This window comes from Hyperoodon ampullatus (genome assembly GCF_949752795.1).
Source record: "Hyperoodon ampullatus genome assembly, chromosome: 3".
NCBI classification, from domain to species: Eukaryota; Metazoa; Chordata; class Mammalia; order Artiodactyla; family Ziphiidae; genus Hyperoodon; species Hyperoodon ampullatus.
In genome coordinates this window covers 46,888,184-46,911,973 of record NC_136916.1, presented here as the reverse complement: position 1 = coordinate 46,911,973, position 23,790 = coordinate 46,888,184, and the positions used below count along the sequence as shown (strand labels likewise).

General features: G+C 39.3%; 1 protein-coding gene across 2 annotated transcripts in view; it reads right to left on the bottom strand.

Moving 5' to 3' along the window:
• The window catches only part of TEX9 (testis expressed 9), a gene marked incomplete at its 5' end in the record, with an annotated part of 201,408 nt that overhangs the window by 55,105 nt on the left and 122,513 nt on the right, over nt 1-23,790 (bottom strand). For both annotated transcript variants that reach the window (XM_079698779.1, XM_079698780.1), the window contains 5 exons: nt 410-588; nt 2,695-2,777; nt 4,145-4,193; nt 13,461-13,540; nt 15,286-15,349. In XM_079698779.1, the coding sequence (XP_079554905.1) occupies nt 410-588; nt 2,695-2,777; nt 4,145-4,193; nt 13,461-13,540; nt 15,286-15,349 (455 nt within the window). The remainder of the gene's footprint in view (nt 1-409; nt 589-2,694; nt 2,778-4,144; nt 4,194-13,460; nt 13,541-15,285; nt 15,350-23,790) is intronic.

The following is a 23,790-nucleotide window of genomic DNA, read 5'->3' as shown; positions in this document are numbered from 1 at the left end:
CATTTAACTTATTTGAAAAGTGGTCAATGAAACCAATACCAGATAGTTCTTTTTTTTTTTTCTTTTCTCTCTCTCTTTTTTTCTTTTTAGCCACACCACACGGCTTGTGGGATCTTAGCTCCCCGACCTGGGATTGAACCCAAGGCCACGTCAGTAAAAGCACCAAGTCCTAACCACTGGACCACAAGGGAAATCCCCAGATAGTTCTTTTTAATTTTACTTTTTACAATGGAAAAAATCAAACATATACAGTAGTGAGATGAGTTCAATGAAACCCTACTCACCCATCATCCATTTTCAACAATTACTGACTCAAAACCAATTTTATTTCGTTAAACAAATGCAAGACATCACTACATTTTCTAAATAATTGTGATATAAGGATAAAAATAAACAAAAAACAACCTACCTGCTCCAATGTCTTCACTAACATCACAAAAAATACCATCATCTATATAATCAGGTAAGCTTTCTTCTTCCAGTTGCCCTTCAATTTTGCTAATTGTTTTTGCAAGAGAAAAGTCTGAGAAATCCTCTGGAATGGCAACATCGCTGGCAGTTTGTACATCAGAGTATTTCAATTTTATTCTAAAAAAAACACATATAGGCACATTATATATTATATACATATAATATAAAAAGGAGATATGACTCCCAGATAGGACTTTTATCCAAATAAAAAAGCAGATCAAAATTATTATAAAGTTTAAATTTATGATGAAATCTACAATTGATACTTTCAAGGACTATATTACAAGAGACTTAGTAGACTTTCAATCTTTATGAATCACACAACCACTGAGCTAGAGGAGGCTTTATGAGGCCACTTAGACATGGCCTGTATAAAATATTAATAAACAGAAGCCTCAATTAAACAGTCAGCAGACCAGAAGGGGGAGCTCTCACACCCTGAGACAACAGCAGAGCCCCGCGGTGTGAAGGAAGGCTCCTCTTCACTCCTGGCAACAAGTCAGGTAATGAAAAGCCTTTGTTTACTCTAGCCCTCCCAACTTCCTTTTTCCCTCTATAAGAGTTCTCCTTGACTTGCTGTGTGCAGACTTGCACGTGGCTCGCCATCGTTGCAGACCCTGAAGTGCAATATTCTGCTGATCCCAAATAAACCCATTTTTTTGCTGGAGAATTATTTGTTCTAGGTCAACGCTCCCAAACAAGTGAACATCAAAACTAAGAGTACTGAACTTGGCCTCCTAGGTGAAATCCAGCCTGTGGCTTTTAATTTTACATGCTGCTGGAGTAGAACTGTACAATTTGATATCACTCTAGTCATAATTCTACAAACACTGAAGAATAATACCTCTTAAGAAAGAATTACAGAGTGAACAGTTCTTAGCTCAAACTCTTTTTCCCACCTAAAAAAACATATTTTAAGCAGGATCAAAGTTTACCAAAAGTTGATTTTTTTTTCTTTAATGAAGAGAGAAATATGAAATGGAAGTTACTTCTAAAGACGTTGAGGAATGGGTCAGGCCTAATCCATCAAGTTTGCTTCTGAAAACCTTACTTTTAACCTTTTACTTACTTTAAAGCCTAACTTACTTTTTTTTTTTTTTTTTTTTTTTTTTTTTTTTTTTTTGTGGTATGCGGGCCTCTCACTGTTGTGGCCTCTCCCGTTGCGGAGCACAGGCTCCGGATGCGCAGGCTCAGCAGCCATGGCTCACGGGCCCAGCCGCTCCGCGGCATATGGGATCCTCCCAGACCGGGGCACGAACCCGTATCCCCTGCATCGGCAGGCGGACTCTCAACCACTGCGCCACCAGGGAGGCCCATAAAGCCTAACTTACTTTTAACACATAAGCAAATGCTTTAGAATTCTTTTGGAAAAAGAACATTTTATTTAAAAAGTAAACTTGAAGTCTGAAAATAAGGTAACCCTTTCCAGTTATGTATGTATGTACAGTACTTATGTATGTAACATATGTTCTCTTTTTTTCCATCAGTTTTAGTTTTTTTCTTCCTTATCCTTTCACCCTATTTTTTTGTCTCTTTTGTTCAAAAAACAAAAACTTTACTTAGCCAATTAAAAGACATAAAGATTAACAAAGATTCTTCTAGAATTATAATGCAATTATCAGTTTGGGTAAGCAACAGACATAAATTTAACAATTTACTGTGAATTAGAAGCTGGTTGGTACCATCCACTGCAGATGTGACCCTCCTTTTCTAGAAGGTCTACTATCCTAAAGAACCTCTTGGGCCCCTTTTTATGCTTAAAGTACTAAAAACAGTCTTGAATTCTTTCTCACCAAAAACAATAGAATGTAAATTATAACTATACTGTAGTTTTATTGAAAGCATGCCAAAGTCATTCTGTATCTCAATAAATACAATAATGCATGGTGTTCAAAAAGTATAAGTCTATTTGAAAGAACTAGGCAGAGAAAGACATCTAGGTTCTAGTTTCTGATCTAAGAAAACATCTAGCTAAAAATAACATTTAAAAAATTTGAAATGTGGCAATTTTGTTTAAGAGAACAATACAAAATGTTCATTAACTGTTGCAAGACATTTCTGATTAGAAGATGTTTTAAATTATTAAATGTGGAGAAGAAATACAGAGTACAATTTTGTATATTTTGGGTATAAAAAGTTCTAGAGAAACAGATCTTATTAAGAACAATGATAGTATAAATTATAAAAATTTTTTAAAGTAATACTTTAAAAACTGTACTATACCTTGAATTTGATTTCCTTCCTTTACTTGCAGAGTGTAATTTGTTTTGAACTTTGTTTATTGGATCAAAGCTTTTGGTCTTTGGCTACATGAAAAGAATTTAAACGATTAATTAATTAGACTCTAATCACTTGCCAAGGAAGGCAACTGTGTAATACACAGAATTGCTAGATTGCTACATAGAAGAATTCCTATTTTCAGAGAATTAATCAAATTATATTTTAAGGAATCCAAAATTGTATACCTGGAAAAGACCTAGTTATTACTAGGACCAAAAGATTTAAAGACAAGAAAATGAATCCCAAAGATTCAAGGATATTCAACTAGTTAGCGGAATGTTAAACTGGATGTTCTGATTCACAGAATTTAATTCTCCTCACCGATTATTCTTCAGATAGGCCTCCACGTATACTATTCCTTAGGTCTAGATTCCCATGGGTAGGGAATTTGTACATCCCAGTGTGCCCAGCACCTAGAATAGTGATCGCTACACACTGTAAATATTTAAATGAATGAATAAACCTTCCCAATCACCTTCTTTGTATATGAATACTTTTCTTTTTCAGATCTTCTATCTAGTAAATTTGGGCTTCGGAGAGAAAACTTAATTTCACTTAGAATTTTTCCAATGTATCTCCAAATTGTTCAGTGAAGTTATGAGACAAAAAAGGACTCAATTCATTTTACGAGCAACATTTCATAAAGACATCCCTTCTGAATATCAAGGCTAATATTCTATTTCTAGCTGTTACTGGAAGGCGTGCTGCGGGCCCTAGGACCTGCTCCCTTCAAACTAGTGGGAGGCTGGTGGGACTGGTTGCTTCTACCCCATAGGCCAGTGCACTGTCACAGGGTAGAGGCAACCAGGGGTGGGGGAAGGGTGCCCAGCCAGAATCAGCTGGAGTGCACCGGGTGAGCATCCTGGGTCTTGTAGACAACAGGCAAGCCCGGCAAATATGAAAGCATCTTCCAGGGCAGCGCGGGAAGCAGGCAGGTTGGGGCTGAAGTGCCCACAAGGGGAGCACGGAGAAGCCCAAGGAAAGGGGGTTAGGAAGGAGGGAGAGGAAACTGCTTGTGGGGTAGCGGGGATGCACACCCAGCTTCGTGAGCCCAAGGGGTGGGGTGCTTCTGGGGTTTGGGTTTCTTTTTCAGAGGGGCCGAGGCTGGCAGAGCTGGCCTGGGGAGCTCTTTGGGGGAGGGCCTGCCTGCCCACCTCATCCTTCTTTCCAGAAATGTTGCAGGAGTGACATGTGCCAGCTGCCCACTCACAGGCAGGGGTCCTGGAGTTCTTGTGACTCAGGAAAAGCATTTTAAAGAAAACACCCCCTACCCTACCCGCAATAAACACAATAAAAGTGAGAATAATAAATACAAAAAAAAAAGAGAAAAATCTAAAAAACAACCTAAATTCTACAGAATATAATCACATTCACAAAAAGTTTGATTTCATACCTTAGTTTCTGAACGTAAATGAACTGTCCCTTCAGACAATAATGGACGTCTACAGATAAAAAGTAAACACCATATATTAATAATAAATTATACTAAACCGAGACATATTAAAACTAATTGTTAATTAATTAATTGTAGTTTGGATCTCAGTGAAATTACATACCATCTGTAAGTCCTTAGGCAATCTACTGAACTTCTCTAAGCTTCAGTTTCCTCATTTTTTAAAATGAGGACAGTAATATTTATTTCAAAATAATAGTTTGAGAATTAAATGAGATAAAATAGGTAAAAGGTTTACATTGTGTCTGACTGGTATAAGCCCCCAATTATTAGTATTTTATAACTTACCTTATTCTTCAAATTATAGATTTCTAATACTTACAGGTAAAAAGATATTATATAATAACAGATCCACATACACTATCCAAGAAAAATGGCATTTTCCCGATTTCAAGCTATTATACAAAGCTATAGTAATCAAAACAGTATGGTATCGGCATGAAAACAGACACATAGATCAATGGAGCAGAATACAGAGCCCAGAAATAAACTCACTCATATAAGCTCAATTAATTTATGACAAAGGAGCCAAGAATATACAAAGGAGAAAGGATAGTTTCTTCAATAAATGGTGCTGGGAAAAATGGACAGCCACATGTAAAAAAAAAGAAAATGGACTGTTATCTTACATCATACACAAAAGTAAACTCAAATGGATTAAACATTTGAATGTAAAACCTGAAACCATAAAGCTCCTAAAAGAAAAATATAGGTGGCTAGCTCCTCGACATCAGTCTTAGTGATTATTTTTTTGGATTTGACACCAAAACCAAAGGCAACAAAAGCAAAAATAAACACATGGGACTACATCAAACTAAAAAGCTTCTGCACAGCAAAGGAAAGCATCAACAAGATTAAAGGTAATTTACTGAATGGGACAAAATATTTGCAAATCGTGTATCTGATAAAGGGTTACTATCAAAAATATATTTTAAAAATCTCATAAAAGCCAATTAAAAAAAACCAACAAACAATTGGATTTAAAAATGGGCAAAAGTGGAACAGACATTTTCCCAAGAGGACAAATAGATTGCCAGCAGATGCACGAGAAGAAGCTCAATATCACTAATCATCAGGGAAATGTAAATCAAACCACAATGAGCTATCACTTCACACCTGTAAGAATGGCTATTATCAAAAGATAAGAGATAACAAATGCTGGCAAGGCTGTGGAGAAAAGGGAACCCTTTCACACTGTTGGCGGGAACATAATTTGGTACATCTTCTATGGAAAACAGTATGGAGGTTCCTCAAAAATTAAAAACAGAGGGGGGAGGAGTCAAGATGGTGGTGTGGAAAGACACAAAGTTAGCGTCTCCCCACAAATAGGGTGCCTGCCGGCTGCTGGTGGGGGACTCTGACCCCCGAGGAGATGGAAGGAACCCCAGAGTGAACTGGTAGGATGTAGGGGGACTGAGGTGGGAGGAGAAGTGGAGGCCAGACAAGATCGGTGGCCCTGAGGGCAGGGAGATCACGAGAGGCAGGTGGGAGGGACTCTCCAGGAAGAGGAAGAGTGGGAGAGGACTGGAGGGCGATAACCTGGCCCACTCAGGCCAGGGAGCCTACTGAGCTCCCAGGCCAATCCCCTGCCCTCCAAGCCCCCTCCAGGCTGCATGGGTCCTTGTGGGCATAGGAGGAAGGCCAGGGAGATCAGGAGAGGCAGGTGGGAGGGGCGCTGTGGGAGGCACCCTGCAGGAGGAGGAGAGGAGCTGATGGCATTTGCCCCACCCACTTGGGCCCAGGATGCCTGCTGAGCTCCCAGGCCAATCCTCAGCCCTCCAAAGCCCCCCTCCAGGTCACGTGGGTCCTTAGGGGCATAGGAAGGAGGCCAAGGGGAGAACAGGAGAGGCAGGTGGTAGGGGCCCTCCAGGAGGAGCAGAGGGCGACTGCCCCGCCCGCTTGGGCATGGGAAGCCTGCTGAGATCCCAGGCTGGTCCCCTGCCCTCCAAGGCTCCCCCTTCCCCGCCCGGCCACATGGGTCCTGGGGGCATAGGAGGGAGGCCGGGGAGATCAGGAGAGGCAGGTAGGAGGGGCCCTCCCAGGCCCCAGACCGGAGGAGCAGGAGAGGAGAGGAGAGGAGGGTGTTTGGGCTGCTCAATCGAGCCCAGGAAGCCTGCTGGGCTCCCAGATGAGGTACCCTGCCCTCTAAGACCAGGGGTGGGGGTCATGCCTGGGTCCCTTCTGTTCCTTGAACCTAAGCCACCCTCCCAGCCCCCAGGGCCTTTTCCAGCCCTGTGGGTCCTGAGCACAGGCCCTGCCCACTGCCCAAACCTCACCCTTGCTTAGGCCCTGCTCTCCACAGCCAAGGCCTTCCCCCCGACCTTTTTTTTTTTTTCTTTTCCCTCCTCCTCTTTTTACTATTGTGGTACTGATGTACCTTCTGGTTGTTGATTCATCTATATATATATATTTTTTATATTCTTCCTAACATATCTGTTAGTTTCCTAGTCTGATTTTTTTACTTCGTTATTGTTCTTTTTTTTCTTTTCTGCCCCAGGTGGCTTGTGGGATCTTGGTTCATGAACCTGGAGTCAGGCCGAAGCTCCTGCGGTGGGAGCTCTGAGTCCAAACCACTGCACACTAACAGAGAACCTCAGACCCCAGGGAACACTGATCCGAGTGAGGTCTCTTGGAGTTCATCATCTCAGCATCAAGACCCAGCTCTACCCAACAGCCTACAAACTCCAGTGTTGGAAGCCTCAGGCCAAACAACCAGTAAGACAGGAACACAATCCCACTCATTAAAAAAAAAAAAAAAGGGACAGCAAAAAATATCTCACAGATGAAGGAGCAAGGTGAAAACCTACAAGACCAAATAAATGAAGAGGAAATAGGCAATCTACATGAAAAAGAATTCAGAGTAATGACAGTAAAGATAACCCAGAATCTCAGAAATAGAATGGAGGCATGGCCTGAGAAAATACAGGAAATGTTTAACAAAGATCCAGAAGAACTAAAGAACAAAGAAAGAGAGATGAACAACACGACAACTGAAATGAAAAATACACTAGAAGGAATCAAAAACAGAATAACTGAGGCAGAAGAATGAATAAGTGAGCTGGAAGAAAAAATGGTGGAAATAACTGCTGAGGAGCAGAATAAAGAAATAAGAATGAAAACAATGGAAGACAATCTCATAGACCTCTGGGACAACACTAAACACACCAACATTTGAATTATAGTGGTCCCAGAAGAAGAAGAGAAAAAGAAAGGGTCTCAGAAAATATTTGAAGAGATTATAGTTGAAAAATTCCCAAACATGGGAAAGGAAATAGTCACCCAAGTCCAGGAAGCACAGAGAGTCCCATATAGGATAAACCAAACATCAAGACACATATTAATCAAACTAACAAATATTAAATTCAACAAAAAATATTAAAAGCAACAAGGGGAAAACAAAAAATAACATACAAAGGAATCCCCATAAGGTTATCAGCTGATTTTTCAGTGGAAACTCTGCAGGCCAGAGGGGAGTGGCAGGATATACTTAAGTGATGAAAGAGAAAAACCTACAACCAAGATTACTCTATCCAGCAAGGATCTCATTCAGATTCAATGGAAAAGTCAAAAGCTTTTCAGACAAGCAAAAGCTAAGAGAATTCAGCACCACCAAACCAGTTGTACAACAAACACTAAAGAAACTTCTCTAAGCGAGAACATAAGAGGAGAAAAAGACCCATAAAAACAAACCCAAAACAATTAAGAAAATGGTAACAGGAACATACATATTGATAATAACCTTCAATGTAAATGGATTAAATGCTCCAACCAAAAGACAGAGACTGGCTGAATGGATGCAAAAACAAGACCCATATATATGTTGTCTACAAGAGACCTACTTCAGACCTAGGGACACATACAGGCTGAAAGTGAGGGGGTGGAAAAAGATATTCCATGCAAATGGGAATCAAAAGAAAGTTGGAGTAGTAATTCTCATATCAGACGAAATAGACTTTAAAATAAAGATTATTACAAGAGACAAAGAAGGACACTACATAATGATCAAGGGATCATTCCAAGAAGAAGATACAATAATTGTAAACGTTTATGCACCCAACTTAGGAGCACCTCAATACATAAGGCAAATGCTAACAACCATGAAAGGAGAAATCGACAGTAACATAACAACAGTAGGGGATTTTACACCCACTTATACCAATGGACAGATCATCCAAACAGAAAATAAATAAGGTAACAAAGCTTTAAATGACACAATAGACCAGATAGATCTAATTGATATTTACAGAACATGCCACACAAAAGTGGCAGAATACACTTTCTTCTCAAGTGCACATGGAACATTCTCCAGGATATATCACATCTTGGGTAACAAATCAAGCCTTGGAAAATTTAAGAAAACTGAAATTGTACCAAGCATCTTTTCTGACCACAATGCTATGAGATTGGAAATCAGTTACAGGAAAAAACTGTAAAAACCACAAATACATGGAGGCTAAACACTGCTCTAATAAATAACCAAGAGATTACTGAAGAAATCAAAGAAGAAATAAAAAATACATAGAAACAAATGACAACAAAAACATGACGACCCATAACCTATGGGACACAGCAAAAGTAGTTCTATGAGGGACGTTGAAAGCAATTCAATCTCACCTCAAGAAACAAGAAAAATCTCAAATAAACAATCTAGCCTACACTTAAGACAACTAGAGAAAGAAGAACAAAGAAAACCTAAAGTCAGTAGAAGGAAAGAAATCATAAAGATCAGAGTAGAAATAAATGAAATAGAAATAAAGAAAACAATAGCAAAGATCAATAAAACTAAAAGGTGGTTCTTTGAGAAGGTAAACAAAATTGAGAAAAACTTAGCCAGACTCATCAAGAAAAAAAGGGAGAGGATGCAAATCAATAAAATTAGAAATGAAAAAGGAGAAATCACAACTGACACTGCAGAAATACAAAGAATTATAAAAGACTACTACAAACGACTATATTCCAATAAAATGGACAACCACAAAGAAACAGACAAAATCTTGGAATGGTACAATTTCCCAAGACTGAATCAGGAAGAATTAAACAGACCTATCACAAGTAATGAAATTGAAACTGTAATTAAAAATCTTCCAACAAACAAAAGTCCAGGACCAGATGGCTTCACAGGTGAATTCTATCAAACTTTTAGAGAAGGGCTAACACCCATCCTTCTCAAACTCTTCCAAAAAATTGCAGAGGAAGGAACACTCCCAAACTCATTCTACAAGGCCACCATCACTGTGATACCAAAACCAGAAAAAGATGCTACAAAAAAAAGAAAATTACAGACCAATATCACTGATGAATATAGATGCAAAACTCCTCAACAAAATACTAGCAAACAGAATCCAACAACAGGTTAAAAGGATCATACACCATGATCAACTGGGATTTAACCCAGGGATGCAAGGATTCTTCAATATACGCAAATCAATCAATGTGATACACTATATTAACAAATTAAAGAATAAAAACCATATGATCATCTCAATAGATGCAGAAAAAGCTTTTGACAAAATTCAACACCTATTTATGATAAAAACTCTCCAGAAAGTGGGCATAGAGGGAAGCTACCTCAACATAATAAAGGCCATATATGACAAACCCCCAGAAAACATCATTCTCAATGGTGAAAAACTGAAAGCATTTCCTCTAAGATCAAGAACAAGACAAGGATGCCCACTCTCACCATTATTATTCAACATAGTTTTGGAAGTCCTAGCCACGGCAATGAGAGAAGAAAAAGAAGTAAAAGGAATACAAATTGGAAAACAAGAAGTAAAACTGTCACTATTTTTTGATGACATGATACTATACATAGAAAATCTTAAAGATGTCACCAGAAAACTACTATAACTAATCAATAAATTTGGTAAGGTTGCAGGATACAAAATTAATACACAGGGTTTCCCTGGTGGTGCAATGGTTGAGAGTCCGCCTGCCGATGCAGGGGACGCGGGTTTGTGCCCCAGTCCAGGAGGATCCCGCATGCCGCGGAGCGGCTGGGCCCATGAGCCATGGCCACTGGGCCTGCGCATCCGGAGCCTGTGCTCCACAATGAGAGAAGCCACACAGTGAAAGGTCCTCGTACCGCAAAAAAAAAAAAAATTAATACACAGAAATCTCTGGCATTCCTATACACCAACAACAAAAAATCAGAAAGAGAAATTAAGGAAACACTCCCATTTACCAATGCAACAAAAAGAATAAAATACCTAGGAATAAGCCTGCCTAAAGAGGTGAAAGACTTGTACTCAGAAAACTATAAAACACTGATGAAAGAAATCAAAGATGACATAAACAGATGGAGAAATATACCATGTTCTTGGATTGGAAGAATCAATATTGTGAAAATGACTATACTACCCAAAGCAATATACAGATTCAATGCAATCCCTATCAAACTACCAATGGCATTCTTCACAGAATTAGAACAAAAAACTTACAGTTCGTATGGAAACACAAAAGACCCCGAATAGCCAAAGCAATCTTGAGAAAGAAAAACGGAGTTGGAGGAATCAGGCTCCCCAACTGCAAACTATACCACAAAGCTACAGTAATCAAGACAGTATATTACTGGCAGAGAAACAGAAATACAAATCAATGGTACAGGATAGAATGCCCAGAGATAAACCCACACACATATGGGCACCTAATTTATGACAAAGGAGGCACGAACATACAATGGAGAAAAGACAGCCCCTTCAATAAGTGGTGCTGGGAAAACTGGACACCTACATGTAAAAGAATGAAATTAGAACACTACCTAACACCATACATAAAAATAAACTCCAAACGGATTAAAGATTTAAATATAAGACCAGACACTATAAAACTTTTAGATCAAACCATAGGAAAAACACTCTTTGACATAAACCACAGCAAGGTCTCTTTTGACCCACCTCCTAGAGTAACAGAAATAAAAATCAACAAATGGGACTTAATTAAACTTAAAAGCTTTTGCACAGCAAAGGAAACCATAAACAAAAAGATAACCCTCAGAATGGGAGAAAATACTTGCAAATGAAACAACAGATAAAGGATTAATCTCCAAAATATACAAACAGCTCATGGAGCTCAATATCAAAAAAACAAACAATCTAGTTAAAAAATGGGCAGAAGACCTAAATAGACATTTCATCAAGGAAGACACACAGATGGCCAAGAAGCACATGAAAGATGCTCAACATCATTAATTATTAGAAAAATGCAAATGAAAACTACAATGAGGTATCACCTCACGCTGGTCAGAATGGCCATTATCAAACAAGCTAGAAACAATAAATGCTGGAAAGGGTGTGGTGAAAATGGAACCCTCCTACACTGTTGGTGGGAATGTAAATTGATACAACCACTATGGAAAACAGTATGGAGGTTCCTTAAAAAACTAAAAATGGAGTTTCATTAGGTCTCATTTGTTTATTTTTGTTTTTATTTCCATTTCCCTAGGAGGTGGGTCAAAAAGGACCTTGCTGTGATTTATGTCATAGAGTGTTCTGCCTATGTTTTCCTCTAATAGTTTGATAGTTTCTGGCCTTACATTTAGGTCTTTAATCCATTTTGAGCTTATTTTTGTGTATGGTGTTAGGGAGTGATCTAATCTCATACTTTTACATGTACCTGTCCAGTTTTCCCAGCACCACTTATTGAAGAGGCTGCCCTTTCTCCACTGTACATTCCTGCCTCCTTTATCAAAGATAAGGTGACCATATGTGCGTGGGACTACCATATGACCCAGCAATCCCACTGCTGGGTATATACCTTGAAAAAACCATAATTCAAAAAGAGACATGCACCACAATGTTCACTGCAGCACTATTTACAGTAGCCAGGACATGGAAACAACCTAAGTGTCCATCGACAGAGGGATGGATAAAGAAGATGTGGCACATATATACAATGGAATATTACTCAGCCATAAAAAGAAATGAAATTGAGTTATTTGTAGTGAGATGTATGGACCTAGAGTCTGTCATATAGAGTGAAGTAAGTCAGAAAGAGAAAAACAAACACTGTATGCTAACACATATATATGGATTCTAAAAAAAAAATGGTACTGATGAACCTAGTTGCAGGGCAGAAATAAAGAGGCAGACATAGAGAATGGATTTGGTGACATGGGGTAGGAGGGCGAAGCTGGGGTGAAGTGAGAGTAGCATCGACATATATACACTACCGAATGTAAAACAGTTGGCTGGTGGGAAGCAGCAGCATAGCACAGGGAGATGGGCTCAGTGCTATGTGATAATCTAGAGGGGTGTGATAGGGAGGATGGGAGGGAGGCTCAAGAGGGAGGGCATATGGGGATATATGTATGCATATGGCTGATTCACTTTGTTGTGCAACAGAAACTAACATGGTATTGTGAAGCAATTATATGCCAATAAAGATCTATTAAAAGAAAAAAGAAAAAATATATTAAAAACAGAACTGTCATATGATCCAGCAATCCCACTTCTGGGTATTTATCTGAAGAAAATGAAAACACTTATTTTTTTATATATATGCACCTCCATGTTCATTGCAACATTATTTACAATAGGCCAGATATGGAAACAACCTAAATGTCCATCAATGAATGAATGAGAAAAGAACATGTGCTTTTACATATATATATATATATGTTAAAGTATTATATAAAATGATATTTATATATATATAACTATTACTGAGCCATAAAAAAAGAATGAAGCCTTGCCATTTTGACAACATGGATGGACCTCAAGGGCATTATGCTAAGTGAAATAAGTCAGAGAAAGACAAAGACAAATAAGTGATCTCACTTGTACGTGGAATCTAAAAACAGACAAATAAAAACAAGCCTGTAGATACAGAGAACAGATTGATGGTTTCCAGAGGCTGGTTGGTTGGGAGCAGGCGAAATAGGTGAAAGGAGTCAAAGGGTACAAATTTCCAATTATAAAATAAGTAAGTCATGGGGATGTAATGTACAGCATGGAGACTATACTTAATAATTCTAATGGCATATTTGAAAGCTGCTAAAAAAGTAGATCTTAAAAGTTTTCATCACAGGGAAAAAAGATTCTGTACCTATGTATGGTAATGGATAGTAACTATACTTACTGTGGTGATCATTTCACAATATATACAAATACTGAATCACTGTGTTGTACACTTAAAACCAATATAATGTTGTATGTCAAATATACCTTAATTAAAAAAAAACAACAGAAAACAATCTTAAAGCATTTACCCAGTAAAAAGAAAAAATTTTTAAGGTGTTTGGGAATTTAGGACTTACCTTAAACTGTAATCATCTCCCTCTTCATATGATTTAATTTGTGTTGAAATAGACTGAGATCGTACTTCTTGTTGATCTCTCTAGTTAAATAAAACAAAGTCATATAGGAAAATAACGCACAAAACTAGGATATATTCAAGTGCCTTTCTGATCATTAATTATTTCAGAGTTGTCCACAATTTCTATAAAATCAAAGCACAGAATTCTAAAAGCTATGGTATCAAAATAAGATCTGTAACAATGTAGTTTCACCCTTTCATTCATTCTTGGTTAAAAGAGTCAGTTCTAAGGCAAAACTGAAAGAATGCCAATGCCTTTATATGGTCTTAGCTGACTCCTGCTTCCCAACTACATTACAGCTTCCATCTTCTGTAACATGCAAAGGAAATAAGGTTCACAAGAAGTGGAAACATAAATCCATTTAATGGATAGAAAAACTTGTCTCAAATCATAAAAACTTCAATGTTAAGACGACCACATACAAATGAAAGTGCTAAAAATGAAGCACTAAGAGTGAAAGCTTTTGGAGAAGATGTATTGATATGAAAGTGAAAAAAACAAAAATTCAACGTGGCAAAAGTTATATCCATTAGAGGACTCTGATCAGAATACATAATGGATCACTCACTCTACTATAATGTTGAATTTCTGAACATTATTTTCAGAAAAATTATTTTCCTGCTCTTCAGACACTGACAAAAACTAAAAGATGTAATGTTTATTTTTTAGTAAAATATTTAATTACAAATGCAACTAGTAAATCTGTAACCATTATCTAAATATTCTCATTCCTAAACTAACAAATAATGATGGATCTGTCTAAGACATTAAAATATTGCCTATTCTTCCCTGCCTCCATCAACTCCAAACTGGGGTGGGGGTGGGATTTAAATGAAAGAGAATTATAAATGAATTAGAATAAAAAATTTAAAAAGTTTGAAAGCAGCTACTTTATTCCTCTAAGGAATATTACTATATCCTATCAACTAATATTGGGAATGCTGATACTTAGGGAGGGATGCTTAAAGTAGGAATAACCAATTTGGTAGCCAGAATGGGGCAAATATGCTTACATTGTCTAGTGATGTAACCTCACTACATTTTGCCTGACTATAAATCTGATTATAGTCTAGCCCTAAGAATCTGAGTTACATCCAACTGCAGAGTTTAAGAAACAGATTACCATCTGAGCATTAATGGTACTTGTTAACCTTTATTCAGCTTCTGTCCAGAGACCAGTTTATTTCTATCCTTACTGAATTACCAGTACTAATTCTATATAGCTACTTGCAAACATTAATCTTAAAACAGTGGGAAATACTATTCAATATTAATGTTCCTATTAATTAGATGACTGGAATATCTAAATGGAAAACACTTTTTCAGTGGCTTTTAGAAAACATGTGCTGGGCTTCTCTGGTGGTGCAGTGGTTAAGAATCCGCCTGCCAACGCAGGGGATGCAGGTTCGAGCCCTGGTCCAGGAAGATGGCACGTGCCGTGGAACAACTAAGCTCCTGTGCCACAACTACTGAGCCTATGCTCCAGAGCCTGTGCTCCGCAACAAGAGAAGCCACTGCAATGAGAAGCCCACGCACCGCAACGAAGACCCAATGCAGCCAAAAATTTTTTTAAAAGTGTGCTTATCAAAAACATATACATGCATGTATACACATACTTATGCATATATTGATGTTCAATTTATGATAATTCATTGAGCTGAAAATTTATGCTTTGGGCACTTTTTGTATGTATGTTACACATCAAATTAAAAAGTTAAAAAACTAGCACTTACATGGAATTACTATTAATTGTACATTCACTTACTATTACTTCCTTAGCTTGTCGAACCAGATCAGCCGTTTTTGCCTCTAATTCTGCATTTAAACGCCTAAAAGCAGAAAATAATAATTGTGATAGACTGAAGATTGTAACACAAAAATAAAAGTAATTAAATTTCAATAACTACAATTTAGCTAATCAATAAATGCCAAAACATACACATGACATTTTTATTAGAAAATTAACACAACTATTACAAAGCTTATCTCCAAATCCCCATGATCCTTCTTCTTTCTGGTGGAAGTTCAAACCATGTAACTCCTAGCCTCTCCCTGGCCATTACTTCAGGTGGAATGATTTATTTGGGAAGAATAAACTGGGTGGGTTCAACTCAGTTCCACTCTCCATGTTCTTGGGATCAACTCCAATTGGGAACAGGAGTGGGGTGGGGTGGGGTGTGGAGGGGGCTGATTTCATCAGGGGTGTTCAGGTGACTGGGGAGGTATATCTGGGGTTTAGTGAGCAGACCTGAGGTGGCTCATAACTCAGCTACATACTTCAATATCAGCTTCATCAGGAATACAGGTGATTACTTTGACCTACACCTGCCACTCCTTTTTTTTTTCAATCTATTTGGAATCTAGCAAAGAATAGGAATACTATTTAGTCCCATTAAGACTGTAAGAATAGCAATGCCATTGAGGGAAACCGTTTTTAAAGGAAAAATTGCTCATCATCCTACCACCATCATCCAATCATTTTTAAAATTCCCTTATAATTTTCATCTGTAAGCACACACACAATCTTGTACTGTTCTGCCATAACAATACAGATGGAATATATTTATCTCTATATAATTTTAATAATTAGTGTCTTAAGTGGCTATGAAATATTCTAGAGTTGAAGTTAACATAATGTACTAAACTGTTCCCCGTTAGTTGAAGTCCCCTTCTCAGTTTTAAAGGTTAACATTATAATAAACATCTTCAAAAGCATGTAACTTTTAAATTCTATTTGTAGGTCACATTTCTAGACTATCTAGGCTCTTCTGAAGTTTTATGGAGAAAATATGCAGAGCAATTTTTAAAATGAGATACCTTGGTTTTTTAGATATGTGATTCAGAAGTACCAAAAACCAGTGATGACTCCCACCCCCAGGAAGAAAAAAAGCAGTATCATATCCCTTCTTTAAAAAGTCTGATGTTTTAAGAAATATTTTTATATCTTAGGATGAGTTAATCAAAATAAAAATATCTAATAAAGACTTAAAGTTGTATTCAAGATGCCTTTACCTGCTTTTTCACATTTCCTTAACAGTAACAATTAGAGGTTTCTGGTCAATATAGCAGGCTGAGATAAATCAAAAGGCTATTCTTCTGCTCCAAAACCCATAGAAATCCTGGATAAAATATAATGAACGAAATATTGCTAAACTTAAACTCAGGCAAGGAAAATACCCTGGCACTAAAAATAAAGCAGCAACTCAAAATGAGAGCAGGAAACAGGAACAGAAGCCAAAACAGCTTAACAGCTAGAAACTGATGCACATGAGTCACCAAGGGCTACACCTGTGAACCACAGACCACAAAAACACTACCCATAACCTTAGGTGAATGGAAATGAAACTAGAGCCATGTGTGGAAAAGATTCTCTTGTGAGTAATCAGAGCACACAGGAGTGTAGTCCAAGTTCATCTTACCCAGATGGTACAGGGACACTATGCTATAACTTTAATATAGTAAGTTGGATTAGAACCAATGAAAACTCTGATAAGCTAATAAAGTTAAATGCAAAACCACCCTTAGGGATTTACTCATCTAGAACACATGCAACTCTCTCAGAAAGCAAACCCTACTAAAGATGTCTTCACAAACGTAACAAATTGCATTAAGAAACAAGTGCATGGACCGAGGGGAAGATGGCGGAAGAGTAAGACGCGGAGATCACCTTCCTCCCCACAGATACACCAGAAATACATCTACACGTGGAACAACTCCTACAGAACACCTACTGAACGCTGGCAGAAGACCTCAGACCTCACAAAAGGCAAGAAACTCCCCACATACCTGGGTAGGGCAAAAGAAAAAAGAATAAACAGAGACAAAAGAATAGGGATGGGACCAGCACCAGTGGGAGGGAGCCGTGAAGGAGGAAAAGTTTCCACATACTAGGAAGCCCCTTCGTGGGCGGAGACTGTGGGTGGAGGAGGGGGGAAGCTTCGGAGCCACGGAGGAGAGCACAGCAACAGGGGTGCAGAGGGCAGAATGGAGAAATTTCCGCACAGAGGATTGGTGCCGACCGGCACTCGCCAGCCCTAGAGGCTTGTCTGCTCAACCGCCGGGGCGGGCGGGGTTGGGAGCTGAGGCTCGGGCTTAGGTCAGAGCGCAGGGAGAGGACTGGCTGCGTGAACACAGCCTGAAGGGGTTAGTGCACCACGGTTAGCTGGGAGGGAGTCCAGGGAAAAGTCTCGACCTGCCGAAGAAGCAAGAGACTTTTTCTTCCCTCTTTGTTTCCTGGTGCGCGAGGATAGGGGATTAACAGCGCTGCTTAAAGGAGCTCCAGAGACAGGTGTGAGCCGCGGCTAACAGCGCAGACCCCAGAGACGGGCATGAGACACTAAGGCTGCTGCTGCCGCCACCAAGAAGCCTGTGAGCGAGAACAGGTCACTATCCACACCTCCCTTCCGGGGAGCCTGTGCAGCCCGCCACTGCCAGGGTCCCGGGATCCAGGGACAACTTCCCCGGGAGAACGCACGGCGCACCTCAGGCTGGTGCAACGTCCCGCCGGCCTCCGCCGCTGCAGGCTCGCCCAGCATCTGCACCCCTCCCGCCCCACAGCCTGAGTGAGCCAGAGCCACCCAAAGCAGCTGCTCCTTTAACCTCGTCCTCTCTGAGTGAAGAACAGACACCCACCAGCAACCTACACGCAGAGGCGGGGCCAAATCCAAAGTTGAGCCCCAGGAGCTGTGCGAACAAAGAAGACAAAGGGAAATCTCTCCCAGCAGCCTCAGAAGCAGTGGATTAAAGCTCCACAATCAACTTGATGTACCCTGCATCTGTGGAATACATGAATAGACAACGAATCATCCCAAATTGAGGAGGTGGACTTTGAGAACAAGATTTATGATTTTTTCCCCTTTGCCTCTTTTTGTGAGTGTGTATGTCTATGCTTCTGTGTGAGATTTTGTCTGTATAGCTTTGCTTTCACCATTTCTCCTAGGCTTTTTTCCATCCGCTTTTTAAAAAAAAATTTTTATAATTATTTTTTATTTTAATAACTTTATTTTATCTTCTTTCCTTCATCCCATCCTCCCTTTCTCTATTTCTTTCTTTCTACGTTTTCTCCCGTTTATTCTGAGCCGTGTGGATGAAAGGCTCTTGGTGCTGCAGCCAGGAGTCAGTTCTGTGACTCTGAGGTGGGAGAGCCAACTTCAGGACACTGGTCCACAAGAGACCTCCCAGCCCCACGTAATATCAAATGGCAAAAATCTCCCAGAGATCTCCATCTCAACACCAGCACCCAGCTTCACTCAACGACCAGCAAGGTACAGTGATGGACACCCTATGCCAAACAACTAGCAAGACAGGAACACAACCCCACCCATTAACAGAGAGGTGGCCTAAAATCATAATAAGTCCACAGACACCCCAAAACACACCACCAGACATGGACCTGCCCACCAGAAAGACAAGATCCAGCCTCATCCACCAGAACACAGGCACTAGTCCCCTCCACCAGGAAGCCTACACAACCCACTGAGCCAACTTTAGCCACTGGGGACAAACACCAAAAACAACGGGAACTACGAACCTGCAGCCTGCAAAAAGGAGACCCCAAACACAGTAAGATAATCAAAATGAGAAGAGAGAAAAACACACAGCAGATGAAGTAGCAAGATAAAAACCCACCAGACCTAACAAATGAAGAGGAAATAGGCAGTCTACCTGAAAAAGAATTCAGAATAATGATAGGAAAGATGATCCAAAACCTTGTAAATAGAATAGACACAATAAAAGCAACATTTAACAAGGACCTAGAAGAACTAAAGATGAAACAAGCAAGGACGAACAACACAATAAATGAAATTAAAAATACTCTAGATGGGATCAATAGCAGAATAACTGAGGCAGAAGAACGGATAAGTGACCTGGAAGATAAAATAGTGGAAATAACTACTGCAGAGCAGAATAAAGAAAAAAGAATGCAAAGAACTGAGGACAGTCTCAGAGACCTCTGGGACAACATTAAATGCACCAACATTCGAATTATAGGGGTCCCAGAAGAAGAAGAGAAAAAGAAAAGGGACTGAGAAAATATTTGAAGAGATTATACTTGAAAACTTCCCTAATATGGGAAAGGATCTTTCAGCAGAAACTCTGCAAGCCAGAAGGGACTGGCAGGACATATTTAAAGTGATGAAGGAGAAAAACCTACAACCAAGATTACTCTACCCAGCAAGGATCTCATTCAGATTTGATGGAGAAATTAAAACCTTTACAGACAAGCAAAAGCTGAGAGAGTTCAGAACCACTAAACCAGCTTTAAAACAAATGCTAAAGGAACTTCTCTAGGCAAGAAACACAAGAGAAGGGAAAGACCTACAATAACAAACCCAAAACAATTAAGAAAATGGGAATAGGAACATACATATCAATAATTACCTTAAATGTAAATGGATTAAATGCTCCTACCAAAAGACACAGACTGGATGAATGAATACAAAAACAAGACCCAAATATATGCTGTCTACAAGAGACCCACTTCAGACATAGGGACACATACAGACTGAAAGTGAGGGGGTGGAAAAAGGTATTCCATGCAAATGGAAATCAAAAGAAAGCTGGAGTAGCAATTCTCATATCAGACAAAACAGACTTTAAAATAAAGACTACTAGAAGAGACAAAGAAGGACACTACATAATGATCAAGGGATCAATCCAAGAAGAAGATATAACAACTGTAAATATTTATGCACCCAACATAGGAGCACCTCAATACATAAGGCAAATACTAACAGCCATAAAAGGGGAAATCGACAGTAACACATTCATAGTAAGGGACTTTAACACCCCACTTTCACCAATGGACAGATCATCCAAAATGAAAATAAATAAGGAAACACAAGCGTTTTTTTGTTTGTTTGTTTGTTTTTTGTTTTTGCTGTATGTGGGCCTCTCACTGTTGTGGCCTCTCCCGTTGCGAAGCACAAGCTCTGGACGCGCAGAATTAGTGGCCATGGCTCACGGGCCTAGCTGCTCCGCGGCATGTGGGATCTTCCCGGACCGGGGCACGAACCTGTGTCCCCTGCATTGGCAGGTGGACTGTCAACCACTACGCCACCAGGGAAGCCCAGGGAACACAAGCTTTAAATGATACATTAAACAAGATGGACTTAATTGATATTTATAGGACAGTCCATCCAAAAACAACAGAATACACATTTTTCTCAAGTGCTCATGGAACTTTCACCAGGATAGATCATATCTTGGGTCAAAAATCAAGCCCTGGTAAATTTAAGAAAATTGAAATTGTATCAAGTATCTTTTCCAACCACAACACTATGAGACTAGATCTCAATTACAGGAAAAGATCTGTAAAAAAAATACAAACACATGAAGGCTAAACAATACACTACTTAATAACGAAGTGATCACTGAAGAAATCAAAGAGGAAATCAAAAAATACCTAGAGGGCTTCCCTGGTAGCACAGTGGTTGAGAGTCTGCCTGCTGATGCAGGGGACACGGGTTCGTGCCTCGGTCCGGGAAGATCCCACAGGCCGCAGAGCAGCTAGGCCCGTGAGCCATGGCCGCTGAGCCTGTGCGTCCGGAGCCTGTGCGTCCGGAGCCTGTGCTCCGCAACGAGAGAGGCCAAAACAATGAGAGGCCTGCGTACCACAAAAAAAAACAACAAAACCTAGAAACAAATGACAATGGAGACACGACGACCCAAAACCTATGGATGCAGCAAAAGCAATTCTAAGAGGGAAGTTTATAGCAATACAATCCTACCTTAAGAAACAGGAAACATTTCGAATAAACAACCTAACCTTGCACCTAAAGCTATTAGAGAAAGAAGAACAAAAAAACCCCAAAGTTAGCAGAAGGAAAGAAATCATAAAGATCAGATCAGAAATGAATGAAAAAGAAATGAAAGAAACGATAAGAAAGATCAATAAAACTAAAAGCTGGTTCTTTGAGAAGATAAACAGAATTGATAAACCATTAGTCAGACTCATCAAGAAAAAAAGGGAGAAGACTCAAATCAATAGAATTAGAAATGAAAAAGGAGAAGTAACAACTGACACTGCAGAAATACAAAAGTTCATGAGAGATTACTACAAGCAACTCTATGCCAATCAAATGCACAACCTGGAAGAAATGGACAAGTTCTGAGAAAAGCACAACCTGCCAAGAATGAATCAGGAAGAAACAGAAAATATGAACAGACCAATCACAAGCACTGAAATAGAAACTGTGATTAAAAATCTTCCAACAGGGCTTTCCTGGTGGCGCAGTGGTTGAGAGTCCGCCTGCCAATGCAGGGGACGCGGGTTCGTGCCCCGGTCCGGGAGGATCCCACGTGCCGCGGAGCGGCTGGGCCCGTGAGCCATGGCCGCTCAGCCTGCACGTCCGGAGCCTGTGCTCCGCGATGGGAGAGGCCACAGCAGTGAGAGACCCGCGTACCGCAAAAAAAAAAAAAAAAAAAAAAAAATCTTCCAACAAACAAAAGTCCAGGACCAGATGGCTTCACAGGCAAATTCTATCAAACATTTAGAGAAGAGCTAACACCTATCCTTCTCAAACTCTTCCAAAATACAGCAGAGGGAGGAACAGTCCCAAACTCATTCTAGGAGGCCACCATCACCCTGATACCAAAACCAGACAAGGATGTCACAAAGAAAGAAAACCACAGGCCAGTGTCACTGATTAACATAGATGCAAAAATTCTCAACAAAATACTAGCAAACAGAATCCAACAACACATTAAAAGGATCATAAACCATGATCAAGTGGGGTTTATTCCAGGAATCCAAGGATTCTTCAATATACGCAAATCAATCAACGTGATACACCATATTAACAAAGTGAAGGAGAAAAACCATATGATCATCTCAATAGATGCAGAGAAAGCTTTCAACAAAATTCAACAGCAATTTATGATAAAAACCCTGCAGAAAGTATGCATAGAGGGAACTTTCCTCAACATAATAAAGGCCATATATGACAAACCCACAGCAAACATCGTCCTCATTGGTGAAAAACTGAAACCATTTCCACTAAGATCAGGAACAAGAGAAGGTTGCCCACTCTCACCACTCTTATTCAACCTAGTTTTGGAAGTTTTAGCCACAGCAATCAGAGAAGAAAAGGAAATAAAAGGAATCCAAATTGGAAAAGAAGAAGTAAAGCTGTCACTGTTTGCAGATGACATGATACTATAAATAATCCTAAAGATGTTACCAGAAAACTATTAGAGCTAATCAATGAATTTGGTAAAGTAGCAGGATACAAAATTAATGCACAGAAATCTCTGGCTTTCCTATACACTAATAATGAAAAATCTGAAAGGGAAATTAAGAAAACACTCCCATTTACCACTGCATCAAAAAGAATAAAATATCTAGGAATAAACCTACCTAAGGAGACAAAAGACCTGTATGCAGAAAATTATAAGACACTGATGAAAGAAATTAAAGAGGATACAAATAGATGGAGAGTTATACCATGTTCTTGCATTGGAAGAATCAACATTGTGAAAATGACTCTACCACCCAAAGCAATCTACAGATTCAATGCAATCCCTATCAAACTACCACTGGCATTTTTCACAGAACTAGAACAAAAAATTTCACAATTTGTATGGAAACACAAAAGACTCCGAATAGCCAAAGCAATCTTGAGAACGAAAAATGGAGCTGGAGGAATCAGGCTCCCTGACTTCAGACTATACTACAAAGCTACAGTAATCAAGACAGTATGGTACTGGCACAAAAAACAGAAATATAGATCAATGGAACAGGATAGAAAGCCCAGAGATAAACCCACGCACATATGGTCACCTAATCTTTGATAAAGGAGGCAGGAATGTACAGTGGAGAAAGGACAGCCTCTTCAATAAGTGGTGCTGGGAAAACTGGACAGGGACATGTAAAAGTATGAGATTAGAACACTCCCTAACACCATACACAAAAATAAGCTCAAAATGGATTAAAGACCTAAATGTAAGGCCAGAAACTATCAAACTCTTAGAGGAAAACATAGGCAGAACACTCTATGACATAAATCACAGCAAGATCCTTTTGGACCCACGTCCTAGAGAAATGGAAATAAAAACAAACAAATGGGACCTAATGAAACTTCAAAGCTTTTTCACAGCAAAGGAAACCATAAACAAGACCAAAAGACAACCCTCAGAATGGGAGAAAATATTTGCAAATGAAGCAACTGACAAAGGATTAATCTCCAAAATGTATAAGCAGCTCATGCAGCTTAATAACAAAAAAACAAACAACCCAATCCAAAAATGGGCAGAAGACCTAAATAGAAAT